General features: G+C 32.5%; 1 protein-coding gene and 1 long non-coding RNA gene across 4 annotated transcripts; one reads left to right on the top strand and one right to left on the bottom strand.

The window, feature by feature from the left end:
* Positions 1-5,042: 5,042 nt before the first annotated feature.
* LOC149988298 (uncharacterized) lies at positions 5,043-6,098 on the bottom strand. Its single transcript, XR_016505209.1, has 2 exons — positions 5,744-6,098; positions 5,043-5,502 (listed from the first exon to the last, which is right to left on the bottom strand). It is a non-coding gene; the product is annotated as an uncharacterized LOC149988298 (long non-coding RNA).
* Positions 6,099-12,323: 6,225 nt separating this feature from the next.
* Positions 12,324-15,631, top strand: LOC112287683 (putative pectate lyase 5). 3 transcript variants are annotated; one of them, XM_073537054.2, is made up of 5 exons: positions 12,324-12,942; positions 13,396-13,506; positions 13,874-14,016; positions 14,145-14,894; positions 15,015-15,631. In XM_073537054.2, exons 3-5 carry the CDS (start codon positions 13,886-13,888, stop codon positions 15,358-15,360), a joined length of 1,227 nt encoding a protein of 408 aa, XP_073393155.1. In that variant the 5' UTR covers positions 12,324-12,942; positions 13,396-13,506; positions 13,874-13,885; the 3' UTR covers positions 15,361-15,631. The 3 variants fall into 3 exon arrangements, with proteins under 3 accessions (XP_073393155.1, XP_073393156.1, XP_090109948.1); XM_073537055.2 differs by lacking the exon at positions 12,324-12,942 and adding an exon at positions 13,025-13,097; XM_090253822.1 differs by lacking the exon at positions 12,324-12,942 and having other exon boundaries at positions 13,156-13,506.
* The last annotated feature ends 284 nt before the right edge of the window (positions 15,632-15,915 follow it).

Below are 15,915 nucleotides of genomic sequence, written 5' to 3'. Positions count from 1 at the left end.
CCTACTTCATGGCTGCTTTGTGGAATATTCTTCCTTTTCAAGCAAGTGCGCCCTTTTCCATTACTTTTACTTTTTCGGGAAAAATAAAAAATACAAACATGGTTACAAACGTACATATTGAATATGTACTTTGATTTATTATTAGACTTTTTCCTTTTTCTTCTTCTTTATAGTCATGGATGTGCTTTTTGTTGCTGATTGAAATATTGGTGTTAATCCCATGTTCTTCTTTTGTGTACAGGTGCATGTGTTGAAAGAAAAGTTAAAATATAGAAAGTAGTGTGAATTTATTATTAATGAGTTAGAATAACGTCTAATATATTGGAATTCTTATTGATATAAATAATAAGTTGACAGATCTTTTAAAAAAAATAATAAGAAGAAGAAGTTGAGAGAAGAAACAAAGAAGATCATATTCAAATCTAGTAGTAGGGTTCTTAATACATACAATGCTAAACCCCAGAAAAATATATTATTTTAATAAAAAGTATGAAAAATATAAACATTACAATAAAGGAAAATAATTTTAAATAGCAAAACATATTAAACACAGTGAAATTAAAGTTACGTCTTAGAAATATGGATACTATTGTAGAAAATACTTTTCAAAGCATATGTTATAAGTTATGTAAATAAGTAAATGTCTTTGTGTGTTGTTTTGAAGGGAAACAATCATCTTTTTTAGCAATGAGACACAAACTGTTTAATGTAGCAATGGAGAGGTGTGTTTTGACCACACCCCTTTATTGCCATGTATTCCCAACCCATGTAAATCATGTTTGTATTTCAAACCCTTTGGAGTATTAAAATTGTCTTCCTTGTCCATTTTATTTGTACTTATTTATTAAATTACCAACTCTTTATTTTATTTTATTTATTTTTCACTCTTTTTTCATGTTATTCAAATGTATGCATGTATGAATATGTAAATATAAAATAAAAGATTGGTCACAATATCAGGTTACATAATTCCATTCAGTGTTCAATAGTTTCCTTCTCTTTGCAAGGAATATTCCTTCTTATCATGTCCTAAAATATCATTTACAGGAATATTAATAATAATAGGAGAATATCAAATCAACCCACTTTAAACTTAAATCAATTCATTTGTCTCCACTCTATTTGGCTCCCGCATTGTCTAGAGATTCACACTCTCTCACCAATTCCTCATTTTTTTTGTATTTGGTGATGCATTGACAATGGACTGATTTAATATATAAGTGAATTGATTTGGTATTCTCCTAATAATAATAACGTAATTATTACTATAGTTGTTCTATTCCAAATCAAAGTAGAAATAATTAATATTGAAAAAAAACGATTTCAATGCAACCAAGAAGTGAATATATATATATATATATATATATATATATATATCATCTCATGATTTGTTTATTTCTGACTAAAAATTATATCTATTGACATGTTGAACATGTTTTATTTGTTTTTGTTATTGTTTTTTTTGTTTTTTTTTTTATTTCTGAAAAATACATTAGAATACATTTTATGCCAAAATACATTTTTGTAGTGATAGTTACACAATGAAAACTCTTCTCTTAATTTGAGAATATAATATTCTGGAAAAAATCTACATCTAAATTAGAATTTTAACACCAAAGCAAACCCGGGAAAGCATATCTTGATTCTCCTCATCATTTGACAAGTAATTCCAAATTCATATTCAAAGATGCCTTTCAATACAAGAATAAGTCTCTTTAAATCATTAACTTGATATGCATTCTCATCAACAAAAGATAAACCCTAGTTTGTAATGGGGGGTCATGAAGTGAAGTACCCAACTATGCAATGGAGGTGCAATGGAACAAAGACCATCACAAATCTTGCAATCACAAATGGGTTTTCCTTTCCTTCATTTTACTATATATATATATATATATATATTCTATGTATTCTTCTTCCTTGTATTGAAAGCTAATTCATTTTTGTGACTTGGGCAACCCATGGAAAAGAGGATGGATGGATGAATTATATGGATGAATGGTACGCACATTGTGTCTACATCCATAGAAGGGAGAGGATATTTCATTCAAAAGACATATAAATCTTCTCAAATATTAGGAGAATGTCTCCATAACATCGCCAACCATGATATATATATATATATATATATATATAATGAAAGGAATTTCAAATCCATAAAATAAAAATAAAAATAAACTAAACTAAAAAAAGATGATAAAAAGACAATGTGCCTCAAATTGAATGCTATTTGTTAAATACCAACTATAGGTGTACTTGATTTCTAGATGAGATTATTCCCTTACAACTTGGGGACTATTTGTTCTTGAATCATGTACTTGTTGAATGGACTATTTCCCTTGAATGAAATGCTACTCCAATATTGATTATTAAATAAAACTAGATTATGGACCTTATCTTGCTAATTAATCCATGTTTAAATTATTAGATGCGAAGTCTCAATCGGCATGAGGGAATTTTTTTTTTCTTGCTTGATTGTCTTTGTTGTACATAGATTTTTGTAGTCATTTTCTGCTTATATATTATGTTTTGATTCATACATAATATTTTATTATAGCATGTTATTAGAGTGAATTGTATGCAAGCATTAATGGTGCTGACTGTTTTAAGATAAAACTAGAACTTTGGTAATTGTTGAACATACCTTTCATGATGGAAATGTAACCATTATTATTTTGAATTTTAAAAAAATAATCTTGAAGTAAAAATTCAAAAATAGGTATAAATATTTAATAATTTATTTTGTAAATTTTGTTAAAAGGTTTTTTTGGAATTCAAATGTGAAGCATAATATTGCAATAGAGAGGTTGGTAGAATAAAAATTATCATTTTCCCATTAAAATTAGATTTAAAATTGATCAACAAAACTTTTAGAATTAAAGATTATTCTCATGAACATTTTTAAGAAGCTTTTCTAGACATGTAATACATTGGAAATGGTGACCTTTAGATTCTTAATGTAACTTTTTTTTATTTAACATATATCTAAGTTAATGAAAAACTTATGATTTGTTAGATAATACTTTTTGAAATATTTATTGAAATAAATAATGAAACATTAATTTGTTTACACTAATATTTTTTAAGTATTAAAAAATAAATGATAAATATTTTAAAATTTTAAAATTAGTACTCATAAATAAATAAATATGTATATATATATATATATATATATATATAATTTTAAGACTATAATTAAACCCATGTTGTTAATCCAATAATTATAATATTCATATAAAAATCATGTTAAATAAAACATAATTTATTTAATTAAAAACTAGAATAAAACTAACATTATAAACAGATTTTTTTAATATATATATATATATATATATATATATATTACTGGTTTTGTTTTTCTTAAAATAATTTAAATGAAAGAAAGATGTTTTATATCATTTTTAAAACTACAGAATTCTTTGTGTGAATGTGTATATGTATGAGTTTGTATGTATACACTAATTATCTTTATTTATTGATTTATTTGCAATGCTTTTCTATTTCATCTTTTTAAGTAAATTAAGCCATTATGGCCCTTCATTTTAAATATCTTTTTAAGTTAGAAAATAAAAAAAATCGGTTTTAATAAATAAATAAATAAATAAATATATATATATATATATTGCATCTTTATTAAAATCGAACGGATCTCATATTACGTATTTGTTTGGCTTTTTAATCATTTATTTGCGATTTAAAGATTTGAGAATATAGTCACATCACAATTTAAAATCACAATATGAAAATGATAATCTATTTCAGTGTTTAAATTATTCAAAACAACTTCCTAATTATTAAAAAGAGGATAATAGATTAAATTTTCTGAAATCAAAAGAAATTTTACTAATGGAGGTTAACATTTTTCCAATACTTACTCTACAATACTTAAAATAAAGGCAACCAAATCATTAATCACAACAGGAAACCAACTCTTCATGTGTCACATTCTTAATTAAATGCAATTTAGAGTACAGAATCCAAACCCATCAACAAAAAAAACAACTGAAAAATGGTCTAAAACTGAACCCAATATTGTAAAATAGCACCAGAAGTGTTATCTCAAATACCCAGCTCTGAAATGTTAACCCTAATAAACAGTGCAGAAGATTTACACTTGTGTTCAATTAATATCAAAACACACACCCGCACACACACACATTTGCACAGTTTGCTTAGGGTGATCAAGCTTCTTGCACCACACGACGCTCTAAACGACATGGACTCAGTGATTTTATCAACTTGATTGCCTTCGCCGATGCTGGAATTTCTGTGTTCACAAAATCCTTCTACCAAAAACAATCATGGAACGCCCTCCTTCACTGCTCTTAAATTTCCTACGAGGGCTTGATTCACCACAACGGTCACACTGTGAGCGTTAGTCTCCGCCACAGATCACGACATTCGGCAGGATTTTGGTTAGAAAGATATGGCAAACATTTCATGGTGTGAAACCAAAGGAATTGTGCACAAAGCTTCTGAAAGAATATATGGTCCTACAGCCAGTTAACGAGAACTCAAGGGTCTACATGAGCAAGGGAAATGGCTTGTTGGAAGCGCCGTGTTCATGATCTTACAATTGGAAGCAAAGCAGGTGATAAATCAGAAAAAAAGTTCTCAAGAAAGGGAACTCAAACATGATTCAAGTGGACATGAGATTTGAATCCTTGAACAGAGTTGATACCGTTCATAAATGGAATGCTGATAGAGATCTCAGCGATTCGTTATGAAGCCGTGACCGAAGAAATAAGGCTTAGGGTGAAATTCGCATGGTAGTGATCTTTGCGGCCTTGAGACTGTTTGTATAATCCAAACACATGCCCAACGTGTCTGGATTATACAAACGTGTGCTTCACCTTCGAATAGCTGCCAAAGATCGTCTTCGAATAACTCTCTCTTCTAAGAATAGAGCACAGATTTCACAACACTGGCTACGGCGTTGGATGTTAGTGGACAGTGTACATAAGAACATAAGAAGAAGGCTAGAGCACCGTAGTTGCAGATGACTTTCGGCGCCTCAGATTCAAAAAAAAGTACATTCATGAAGAGAAAGCAAATTTTATGTGTATGCATTTTTTTTTAAAAAATATGCTGGATTCAAATTGCCACTCTCGCCAATAAACTATTGGCGCTAGTCTCGTACCGCTCAAGATGTGTACAGATATTACCTGAATGTCAGGCAAGTCGAATTCTATTGGATTGCTGAATCCTAACTCCATCTCCTTATTCCGCTTGTGTATTGTTTTTGTTCTCATTTCTGGCGATTTTTTATATTGGAACGTGTAGGTACAGACAGTAGCCGCTTCGCTAATTGTTTTTCTTCCAGGGAAAGCTCGGTGTACCACGCTTAGAATTTGTTTTTAGGATTGGTTGCAAGGTTGGCAAAAAAGTGAAGCAGGGTTCATTAGTCAGTGAACGTTGTACAAAGTGTCTTTGCAGTGCACGAAGATTTAACTTATCAGTCATGGTCTATTTCCTCGAAGGTATAAGCAAGAGATCAAGCCCCTGGATGTATAGATTTGCATAGATTAGTGCAGGATTCGACGAGCAAGGTTAACGAGAACATCATCAAGAATTTTGAAATATCTTCAAAGAAAGGAAACAATCAAAGACCCGAAATGGCAGGCTATAGAATTAGCGCAGATACGATATGCTCTCCATAAAGAGTGGCAGGCAGAGGGTGTGATATAGAGCTTGGTACCACCACTGTAACTTTAGATTGCATCAGTAGTCAGTTCGGTGAGACCTGTGTGTATAGTAGACGGCGATGGAAGAGTCCTTCGTGAAGAATCATGGAACTGAAGCTGTGAACGCAACCAGTGCAGGAAAGTTAACACGGAGTGTTGCAACACCAACAGGCCATTGCGCCATTGTTTCTTCTTCAAACAAACTACATTCCGGAACTTGGAAGTGCATGCAGAAAACAGCGATTGTCTTTTGCGTTTTGGAAGTCACGGACGCTGCAAAAAATGCGTGCCTCTGATGTCAATGATCTTGTAACAAGTGTACTTTGTTGTTATGAGGTTGTTTAACAGCCGCGGTGCAACAAATCGAAGCTTCTATGGCTTGAAAGAATCGAGACTACTACATGTCCCGTGAGAGCTTCTAATCTTCAGTGTGCACTACATTACAAGAGCCTGTAACCCTAATCCTAATAGTAGATGCTGGTGCACACTATTAGAACCGATTTTTAGAAAATTTTATTTCAAGCCTACAGTTAAAAGTGCTCTTGCAATCAATTTTATTTCTAAAATAATTGATGATTATGTTGTTTTTTATATTCAAAATTTTGTACTAGCTTTCCAACTTTTAATTGTGTGTAATAAAGATTATTTTAGTATATTTATTTATAAAAGAAAGTTTATTTAAGACTCTATACTCTAACTTTGTAATATTTATTTTGTGGATTGTAGCAATGTTCTATACTTTGGATGAATCTACTAAGGATATTGTATATTTGTTGTGGAAAACAATTTTTTTTGGAATCAAAGATCTATTTGAACTTCTTACACTCAATTTTTGTGATAGAAAATAATATAAATGAAAGAAAAAAATTAGAATATTTTTAGAAATGCACATTGCAAGTTGTTTTTGATTTAGTGCTTATAATATTAATATAATCTTTTATAAGCATAATATCTTTTATATTATACACTTGAATATAGAGAGACTTCATTTTTTTAAGTTCTCATAATATTATATGTTGGAAATTGTGAAATTCATTTTATGAAGTGTTTTATGGAACTTTGTACAATTTTTAATTAGTTTTTAATAATATTGAATAAGTATAAAGTCATAACTTTAAAATTTATATTTTTTGCCAAATAGAATTAGAATGTCCACATGACACATAAGATTTGATTTCTTTCAATAGAATGCTAATTATATTTGCAACTGCTATACTCAATGTCATAACTTATAAAAAAAATGCTAATGGAATAATTTATTGAAGTGATTGAATCTAGAAAAGATCTCATTCAATTAATTTGAGCTAGTTAATTAAGTTAATCCAACCAAATTGAGTTACCCAACTATTTGAGCCAAAGCTAATACTTAACAATGCATGTTATCAACAACTAGATAGGTCTTAGGAAAGAAGTGTTAAGGTTTTGATAAGGTATTAAGAGATGAAAAATACAAAAGACTAGAATAAAAGGCAAAAATATGAGTAGAAATACGTTATTAAAGAATTGTAATTTAGTAATTTAGAAAGTTTTTACAATAAGATTAGATTTGACGTTGGTGCTGTTAAAATCTTAAGTAGAGTTTTGAGGAAGTAGAACTATATTGTGAAATAAGATACTTTTTATTCTATATGAAGTTTTTTTTAGATTTAATTATAATCAAAGAAAGCAATAGAATATTTGATCAATTTTTAATCAAATTAAAATGTGCCTATATTGACAACTTGTTACAAAAGAATTACTTCTTTGAATTATACCATGTTTTCATCTACTATGTATCAAATCAAAATCATATTTAAAAGAGTCTAGAAGCTTTATAGATTAATGCTTGCATTAATTTGAAAATGGCTAAATTATTGCATTTTTAAAAAAATAGAATATAGAAAAAGACAAAGATGAAAAATAATTTAGTTTGATTGGTATAATATCAAATTGACTTGGTTAAAAATATGAATTAGTCTTGAGAATAAGTAATGCAAGTAATTCCTTTAAATTAACTAATTGACAACTACAATTAGAAGATCTTAATGAAGAGAATCAACAAAAAAAATATTACACTAAAAAACAAGGATCTTAATAGTAGAAATATGTAAAAACAAATTCTATATTAGTAATTGGGTAGATGGATGAACTATGGTAGTATCAAAGATTTAAATTTCAATATGTAGAATAATCTATTGCTAAGATTTATGCAATAAACATTTTATATAGAACCAAATACTAATGTCGAAGCATTAAAACAACAATCAATAACATATAGAAGAATTAAAGTTATTTTTATAGATTTAATACAATTATAGAATTTTTAAAGTTTTAATACAATTGATAGTATTTTTTTTAAATTAGAATTTTTTTATTATCTTTAAATTTCTACAATTGTTAGAATTAATAAGTACATTAAATCTTTGTAAAAACAAATATATTTTTATGAGTATAATTTATTTTTTAATATTATCAATATTTATTTAATTTTTAATTTTTTTTTCATGTACATAAATTATAATATAAGGTGTTTACATTGAATTACTAGAGACTTTGTTATTAATTGTTAGTAAAATTTTACTAGTATGTTGATGGATTTAGTTTTTTGTTGCCAAAAAATATAGCATATGCAAAGAAAATATAAATAAATAAATAAATTTAAAAAATAAAAACTTGCATTAATTTTAAAGACTTTAAATTAAATAGCTTCACAACATATAAATATAAAGACCTTTTCATAATAATAATAACAATGAAATTGCCAAATCTTATGAAGATTAACCTTAAAATTTTTATTTCTTAATTATGTAGTAAATATTATACAAAAGCATGTTGTTATTGTAAAAAATATTATTTTATTGATGATAAAGGACACCAAAGATCTTTTTATATAAGTTGCTAATGATTTGGTATAGCTATGCAAGATGCACATACACCTATATAAATATAAGGTTCTTCTTTAAATTTTGATTATTATTTTAAATATTTGAAAAATATTATATATCTTGTTTATTGTTATTTTTATTATAATTTAAGTCTTAAATTAAAACAAAATTATTTTTTCTATAGTTTAGAAATTTTTATTTATTATCTTTTAAAATTATTACACACTAATAAGTTGATTTTTTAATTACAAGTTCAAAATTTTGTTTATTAAATATAATTTTAAAATTAAAAATAATTTAAAGTTAAAAAAATTATATATTTTTTTATAGATCAAATGCAAAAAATAAAATTCTTATATTTAGTGCAATTTTTTACTCTTTATTATTACTTGAGCACCCTGAAGCATCCTAATTACTTAAAAGCATTTAAAGAATTTACAATCCCTCAAAACCACTACCTTTTATATTCTAACATACAATTTAGATTTCTATCACTATTTTTTTAAACCAATTCTCATTAATTTTTATCTCATTATATATGTGTGTTTGTATATATATATATATATATATATATATATATATTAAATTCACTTTATTTTTTTATATAAATGATATGGTAAGACAAAATAATATATATAAAAATCTAAGTTTTAATTATTCATCAATTTTCATTATAATAATTTATTAAAAATAAAATATGCATATATATATATATATATATATAAGAAATCCATTTAGCAAGTTAAATGATTGTCATAATTAATTAGCTATTGAATCATTTCTCAATATACAATATTTTCTATGGATCTATAATTTGTACTTCCTCATTTAGCAAGCTAAGTGGATGTGAGAGTCATTTAGCTACTCAATCTTTTCTTAATATATACTATTTTCTATGGATCTTTAATTCATATTTTCTCATTTAGCTAGCAAACATCTTTGCCTTCTATTATTGTGGATTGTTTCTTCAAACAAATCACATGTCAAACAACAATGGTGTATAACCAAATGCTTGCTACTAATGAATCACTTTACAATACACAACATTAGTTGTGGATTTTCTATTTGTGTAGCAAACAAAGACATCCGCAATGCATGTGGTTCAAGAAAGTATAATAAGAAAATATAAAATTATATATATATATATATATATATATATAAACATCAAAAAAAAGATGTGCTGAGTTCATTCACAATACAAAGTTGTGAATGATACATTGAATTCTTTCATGTTAAAAAGAAATTCCATCATATGACACACAAACATTTGAATATGGAAAAACAATTAGAGCATTGCTCCACTATAAGGTTTTTATAAGGATGAGTAGAAATCAACTACATCTTTGACCAGCATTTTATAATATAATGCCATAAAACTCTTTTTGCTTTTTTGCTTTGTTTTTACAAACACCATATGCAAAATGATATTACATAATATTATATTCCAAAACACAATTATAATTATGAAGTGAACTGAAAGATCTTATATTTTATGATTTTGTTTTGTTTTTTTCAGTTTATAGGATAAAATTTAGATGTTTTCAAGATAAATATCAAAATTTAATATTTAATATTTTGGAAAGCAGAATTCAAGAATGAAAATAAAGATATATATATATATATATATATATATATACACACTTGAGTTTTACATTAATGTCTTAAAATAGATTACAATAAAAATAGAATCAAAATTAGGGTTGCATTGCATTGTGACATGGAAAAAACACAGAGAGCAGGCCTTAGTTAACACACATATTGTTAACACACATTCAATCAACATTCATATGTTAACCACAGCCAATTTTACTGGACAGATAGACACCATTTGTTTTTTTGTGTAAAGTAGATAGTTAAAATAAAATTTTACAAACTTATGCCACCTTTAGTATAAGCAATTTTGTTTTGATGGGTTATCAAATCTAAAAAGTTAAGTTGTTACTAACACATCATAAGACAAAAATGCTATTGCAGAAAATAGTGCAATTTAATATAAAATCTTGATGTTTTAAAAATGTTATAAATAGTAATTAGGAGTTTTATTTCAATCTTCTACAAAAAAGCAACAATTTAAAATTTTACCAATATAACTATATATTTCATTTATTTATGTTATTTTAATCATAATACACAATAAAAAACTGAAATAATTATACCTTAAATTAAAGAAAAACATAAATACATTTGTACATCAAATAACCTCATTTCTGTTTTATGTATTTTATAATTGAATTTTATTTATATATTTGAGAAAACAAAAACATCTCTACAAGATGTTGGAGTAGAATACTTTAAATCTTATGCATAATCACTTTTGTGTTCCACACATGCAAAAGTAAACACACACAATACTTTACATCTTTCTCATGAAAAAAACTTTTTCATCCCAACAAAAAACAACCCAAAAAGGGGAATCAATTGGAAAGTAGAAACATATTCAAGTTATTCTTGCAGTGCTTTTCTGTTTGCGTTTCTTCAACTTCAATCTCCGAAACTAAATTTGACAATAACCATCTGATAACACTGGCATTCCTAAATGACAGGTGAATGGACAAAACTGTATTGTTATTGCTGTACCAAATCCCCCCTTTTTCTACCTTCTTAATAAGCGTTGAAAAACCGATACGTCAATTGCCCCTTTGTTGCGAGTCCCCAGACACAACAACTCTTTTCCTGAGGGCGAAATGAATTGATGACCTTGAAGGCGTTAGAACCCAACTAATTGAGGCTCATCATAACTGCTCCACAAGGACCATAGAAATCAGAAGAAGGCAATACACACAGCAACTTTCAATGCCTGTGATACTGAGAAAGCCTCACTTGTTTGGCTTGCTTGGCAGTATACTACTACAGAAGAACAGCAAAAAATATGGCGTTTGGAAACAGATGCAGAAATGAGCACTGTGTTGTGCAGGTTCAAGGTTCCAGAGGAGGAGGAGGAGGATGATGATAATAATATTATTATTATATGATTTTGTGAGTTCACTCTGACAGGATAGCCCACCAACTGAACTGATTCGTCACCAATAACTGACTCTTATCGACGCCTCCACTTCGTCAAAATAACAATCACTTTGTCTCTCGCTGGCGGTGGGATAGTTAAAGTCATTTCTAGCTTTGCATCGTGTTTGGAAAAGGGTGAAGAGATGAGAAGGACCTACAGCAAGGAAACAGTTGAGATGCGAGAGAGAGATCTCACGTTCAATGGAAATGAGAGTCCAGCGTCAGAACTGTTTGGTAGAATTCCAAAAGGACCAAACAAAAACAAAGATGGATACGTCGCGGTGCCAGCGCTGGCGACTGAAACGGTGTCAGAAGGAGCTGCAGATGGAGTAATGAGGTGCACACTATTGATAGGGATGGGTGGTGGCCTCGAATAAGTTCAAACCCAGCAAGTAGTGTACTGGTCGCAGCGCTGTGCAGGCTGCTGCTGCTGCTGCTGCAGTTGCTGCAGGCAGTCATGGTGGGCGAGATGAAGGGGCTGTCAGGGATGCACATTAGCTTGTGAGGAGAGGTTCATCGTTGCATGAGCAGCAGTAGCAGCAGCATCGCCGACGAGGCTCATCAGCTCCATCTCTGAGGGACTAAGGCTGGGTCGTTGCCTGTCCCTCACCACGATGGCTGCTGCTGCAAACGGAAACGCTCCCTCGCGTGAAGCGCGTCGGATATGGAGCTGCTTCCATGTTCTCGACCAACTTGTCCTGTTGCACTTTTTTTTTTGTTCTGTTTTGTTTTGTTTTGTTTTCTTTTTTCATATTTGGTTGAATGATTTCAGTTTTTGATGAATTATTGTGGAAGCCCTTGGAGGCTGGAATTCAGTAATTTCTTTCCAGCGTGTTATGATGATGCCCACCTGATTTGGACCATTAATAAGATTGAGGGAGCATTGTCTATCTTTGGCGCTTTATTGTACCTTACATAGAGTCCTTGTTTTGAAAGAGGATCAACTACATGAGTGGGAGTACCTACGGAGGTATATTTATACACAAGTCTGGTTTGTTGGTGCTCAGTGTACAATATCTGCGCAGTTTTTTCTCTTTTTTTTTGAAAAAGTATTCATTAACAAAGAGAATGAAAACGAGGCTCGCTCATGTGGTCGGAGCATTATCTTTCAAGGAAACCGACATAAGCTGGAACGCATTGTCCCTCTCTCTCTGCTGAATGCACTGTAATCTTTGAAACAAATTGAGGAATCTTTCGGTGGAGGAATTTCGTGCCCATCTCCAATGCTCAACGTGCAGTGTTTCTCAACACTACTTGAGTACAAACAACCTTCCCCGTTGATGAGTTAGACTGGCATCTGTGAAAATATGTGATGGCCTAGTGTGGCAGTGGTGTAATTTATGCTCTTATCTCTAGAGTTCCCAAAGTTTACGCGGAAGGTCACTTGAAAGGTAAATCTTTATATTACCATTTAATTCATCTGCCCATAAGAGTGGAACAGCAGATCCTGCACTTATAGCTGGATTCTCCTCAAACCCTCAGAGTTTATTGAGCACCCAGGTCAATGTAACAAAATCAGGTTGAGCAGAAGAGAAAAAAGCTGAAGGTAATCTTACCCATGGCCAGTCAGGTGTTGCCTCTGATGAACTGGGTCTAAAGGGTTAGCTTAATACTTAATAGCACAGCCTTGAGCACAGCTACAACATTGAAGTATCGCCCTTGTATCCTACATGAAGGGGTCTCGCAACTGTCCTTCCTGTGAAGTCCACACTCTCCCTCCCGAAATTGCCAGACAGTGTCATCTCGCAGAGCCAGTGTCTTCGTGTCATCAGCTCTGATCTCAAGAGGTTGCAGGTTGAACCATGGAAGTTGATTAGCCTGAATAGCGGAGTTTGTGTGCGTAGGGAGAGTTGATGAATGACTCTGCTTCGGTGAGGTTGGAGGAGTTGGAGCCGGACGCTATTTCATAGAATTGATCAACTTTCGCGCATCTTCGAGAGGTTCCGCGGGCTTTGGTGAGTTTTTGCGAGTATTCTAAGGCCTTGGTATCACATGATTGTTGCGTATCAGCTAGTTGCACTCGATGTGATTGTGGGGCAGCATCCTGGAGTCTGAGTGCACTGTAGCAGTGGCTCGTGTTTCAGCTCGAATGCCAAGCAGATAATTTAGTTTCAGGGTTTGAAGGAGCTTTGACTCGGAACTGTTGATTGGCATTTTTTGCGTAGCCTGGCACAAGATGCCGATCTTTCTGATAACCAAGAGGCGAAGTGAGGCTTCTTGTTTATTTGTTTACTTGTTTTTGTTCTTGTTGATGATGAAAGCTAGTTAGCTTTTGTAATTTCGTACAAAAAAACAAACAATTCAAATTTTCGTTGTGATCAGGAACGAGGAGAAATGGCGCCGAACTTTCTGCAAATAATGCTCATACTAGTTGCGACTCTTCCGATGTGCTGGGCGGCGAGGCCAGTGGAGACTTCCGTTACGATTGTCTCTGGTGAAAACGCTGCATCGGCTGTCTTTGAAAGGTAGCTCACACATTGTAGTTCATTACTCTCATCATTGGTCAATGTTCAATGTTTATTTTTAAGCAGATGGTTGAGCTGCTCTGCAAGTACCTACATACGACTGAAATATGCGAGGTTTTCCTTCGCAGTGATATTCCTTCTTCCGCCCACAATTACACCCGAAGACTGCTGAAGGGGTGTGGCACGGGGAATCCAATCGATGACTGCTGGAGATGTGATCCGCATTGGAGAGCCAACCGGCAGAGCTTAGCAAACTGTGCCATCGGATTCGGTAAGAATGCCATAGGCGGCAAGACTGGCAGAATCTATGTTGTGACGGACGACAGCGACGACGACGTTATCGACCCTGCGCCAGGCACACTTCGCTATGGCGCAATGCAAACCGAGCCACTGTGGATCATCTTCGACCGAAACATGAACATCAAGCTTAAGAACGAACTCATCGTGCAAAGCTACAAGACCATAGACGGGCGTGGTGCCAATGTGCACATCGCCGGAGGAGGCTCCATAACCATTCAGTACGTGCACAACGTGATCATTCACGGTGTGCATATTCATGACATCAAGCAGACAGGCCCCGCAGTAATTAGGGGAAGTCCCAGTCACTTCGGGGACAGGGGCAAGGCTGACGGTGACGCGATCTCCATTTATGGGTCTCACGATATATGGATTGATCACAACTATCTCTCCCATTGCACCGATGGCCTCGTTGATGTAACTGAAGCTTCCACCGCGGTGACTATCTCCAACAACTACTTCACGGACCACGACAAGGTGATGCTTTTAGGGGGCCACCCGAAGGACAGCTTCGACAAGGTCATGCAAGTGACGGTGGCATTCAACCACTTCGGCGAAGGCTTGGTGGAGCGCATTCCAAGGTAAGGTATCCCCAGTTCCCTGATCTCATCTAGACAATCCGTAGGCACTACTGCTCTGCTACAGATCTACAGCCAACTAAAAAACACAATGAAATTTGGGGTGTGCATTTTTTCTGGCAGATGTCGATTCGGTTACTTCCACATTGTGAACAACTTCTATAGCCCATGGCTGATGTACGCCATCGGGGGGAGCGAGAGTCCGACCATCAACAGCGAGGGCAACTTCTTCATGGCTGGGTCCTTCAAGGAGGTGACGAAACGCATCGAGGACGATGGCAGCAGCATCGATGGCTGGGAGAAGTGGAACTGGCGGAGCTCCGGCGACATCTTCCAGGACGGCGCCTTCTTCACCGATTCTGGCTCTGCAGGCGGCGGCAGTTTCTATGCCAAGGCCACTAGTTTCTCCGCTCGTCCTGCCGCTTTAGTTGCCTCCATGACCAACGACGCCGGGCCTCTGATGCTATAACCATTTTACTCACCAACCACACTAGCACAATGCTGCCGCATCACCAGTCGACGGTGGTCACGTAGATATGAAAGATCGTGAGAGGTCGAAGTATATATATAGAAAATATTCAAGCAGTTTTGAAGTAATCAACACTGTGGATTTGTATGATAGAGCCGAATTTGTGGCTGCTGTGGGAGGTGGTCTCTCTCTCGTTTGTGAACCAGGCTGTTGTGCAGGTTTGCATACAAAACGATGTGATGTGATATGATATAAAATGCTCGTTGAACAAGTTTTCGTCTTGAAGATGGGTGTGCCTTTGATATTGAATATGAACATTGAATATGGATCTTTCTTTCTTTTAGTTAACTAGGAAGAAAAGAATGGTGTTTCTACGACAACTCACAATATTTATCTTGCAATATCAAAAAACAGTTTTTTGATTTGAATGGATCTTTGCAAGTATTATATAAAAGCTTTAATAAAATCTTATAAATAAAACATATTTAAAGTAGTAGTTTAAATATTTTCTATACATATATATGTACTTTATATTTATGTTAATGTATAAATGTA

This window comes from Physcomitrium patens, chromosome 10 (genome assembly GCF_059467195.1).
Source record: "Physcomitrium patens ecotype Gransden chromosome 10, ASM5946719v1, whole genome shotgun sequence".
NCBI lineage: Eukaryota > Viridiplantae > Streptophyta > Bryopsida > Funariales > Funariaceae > Physcomitrium > Physcomitrium patens.
This window is presented reverse-complemented; position numbering and strand designations above follow the sequence as displayed.

What these genes read in the sequence shown, in the direction of transcription:
- LOC112287683 (XM_073537054.2), top strand. Translation starts at nt 13,886, where the DNA reads ATGGCGCCGAACTTTCTGCAAATAATGCTCATACTAGTTGCGACTCTT. An exon ending in GCATCGGCTGTCTTTGAAAG is followed by an intron (nt 14,017 to 14,144) that starts GTAGCTCACACA and finishes TTTCCTTCGCAG; the next exon opens with TGATATTCCTTCTTCCGCCC. An exon ending in TTGGTGGAGCGCATTCCAAG is followed by an intron (nt 14,895 to 15,014) that starts GTAAGGTATCCC and finishes TTTTTCTGGCAG; the next exon opens with ATGTCGATTCGGTTACTTCC.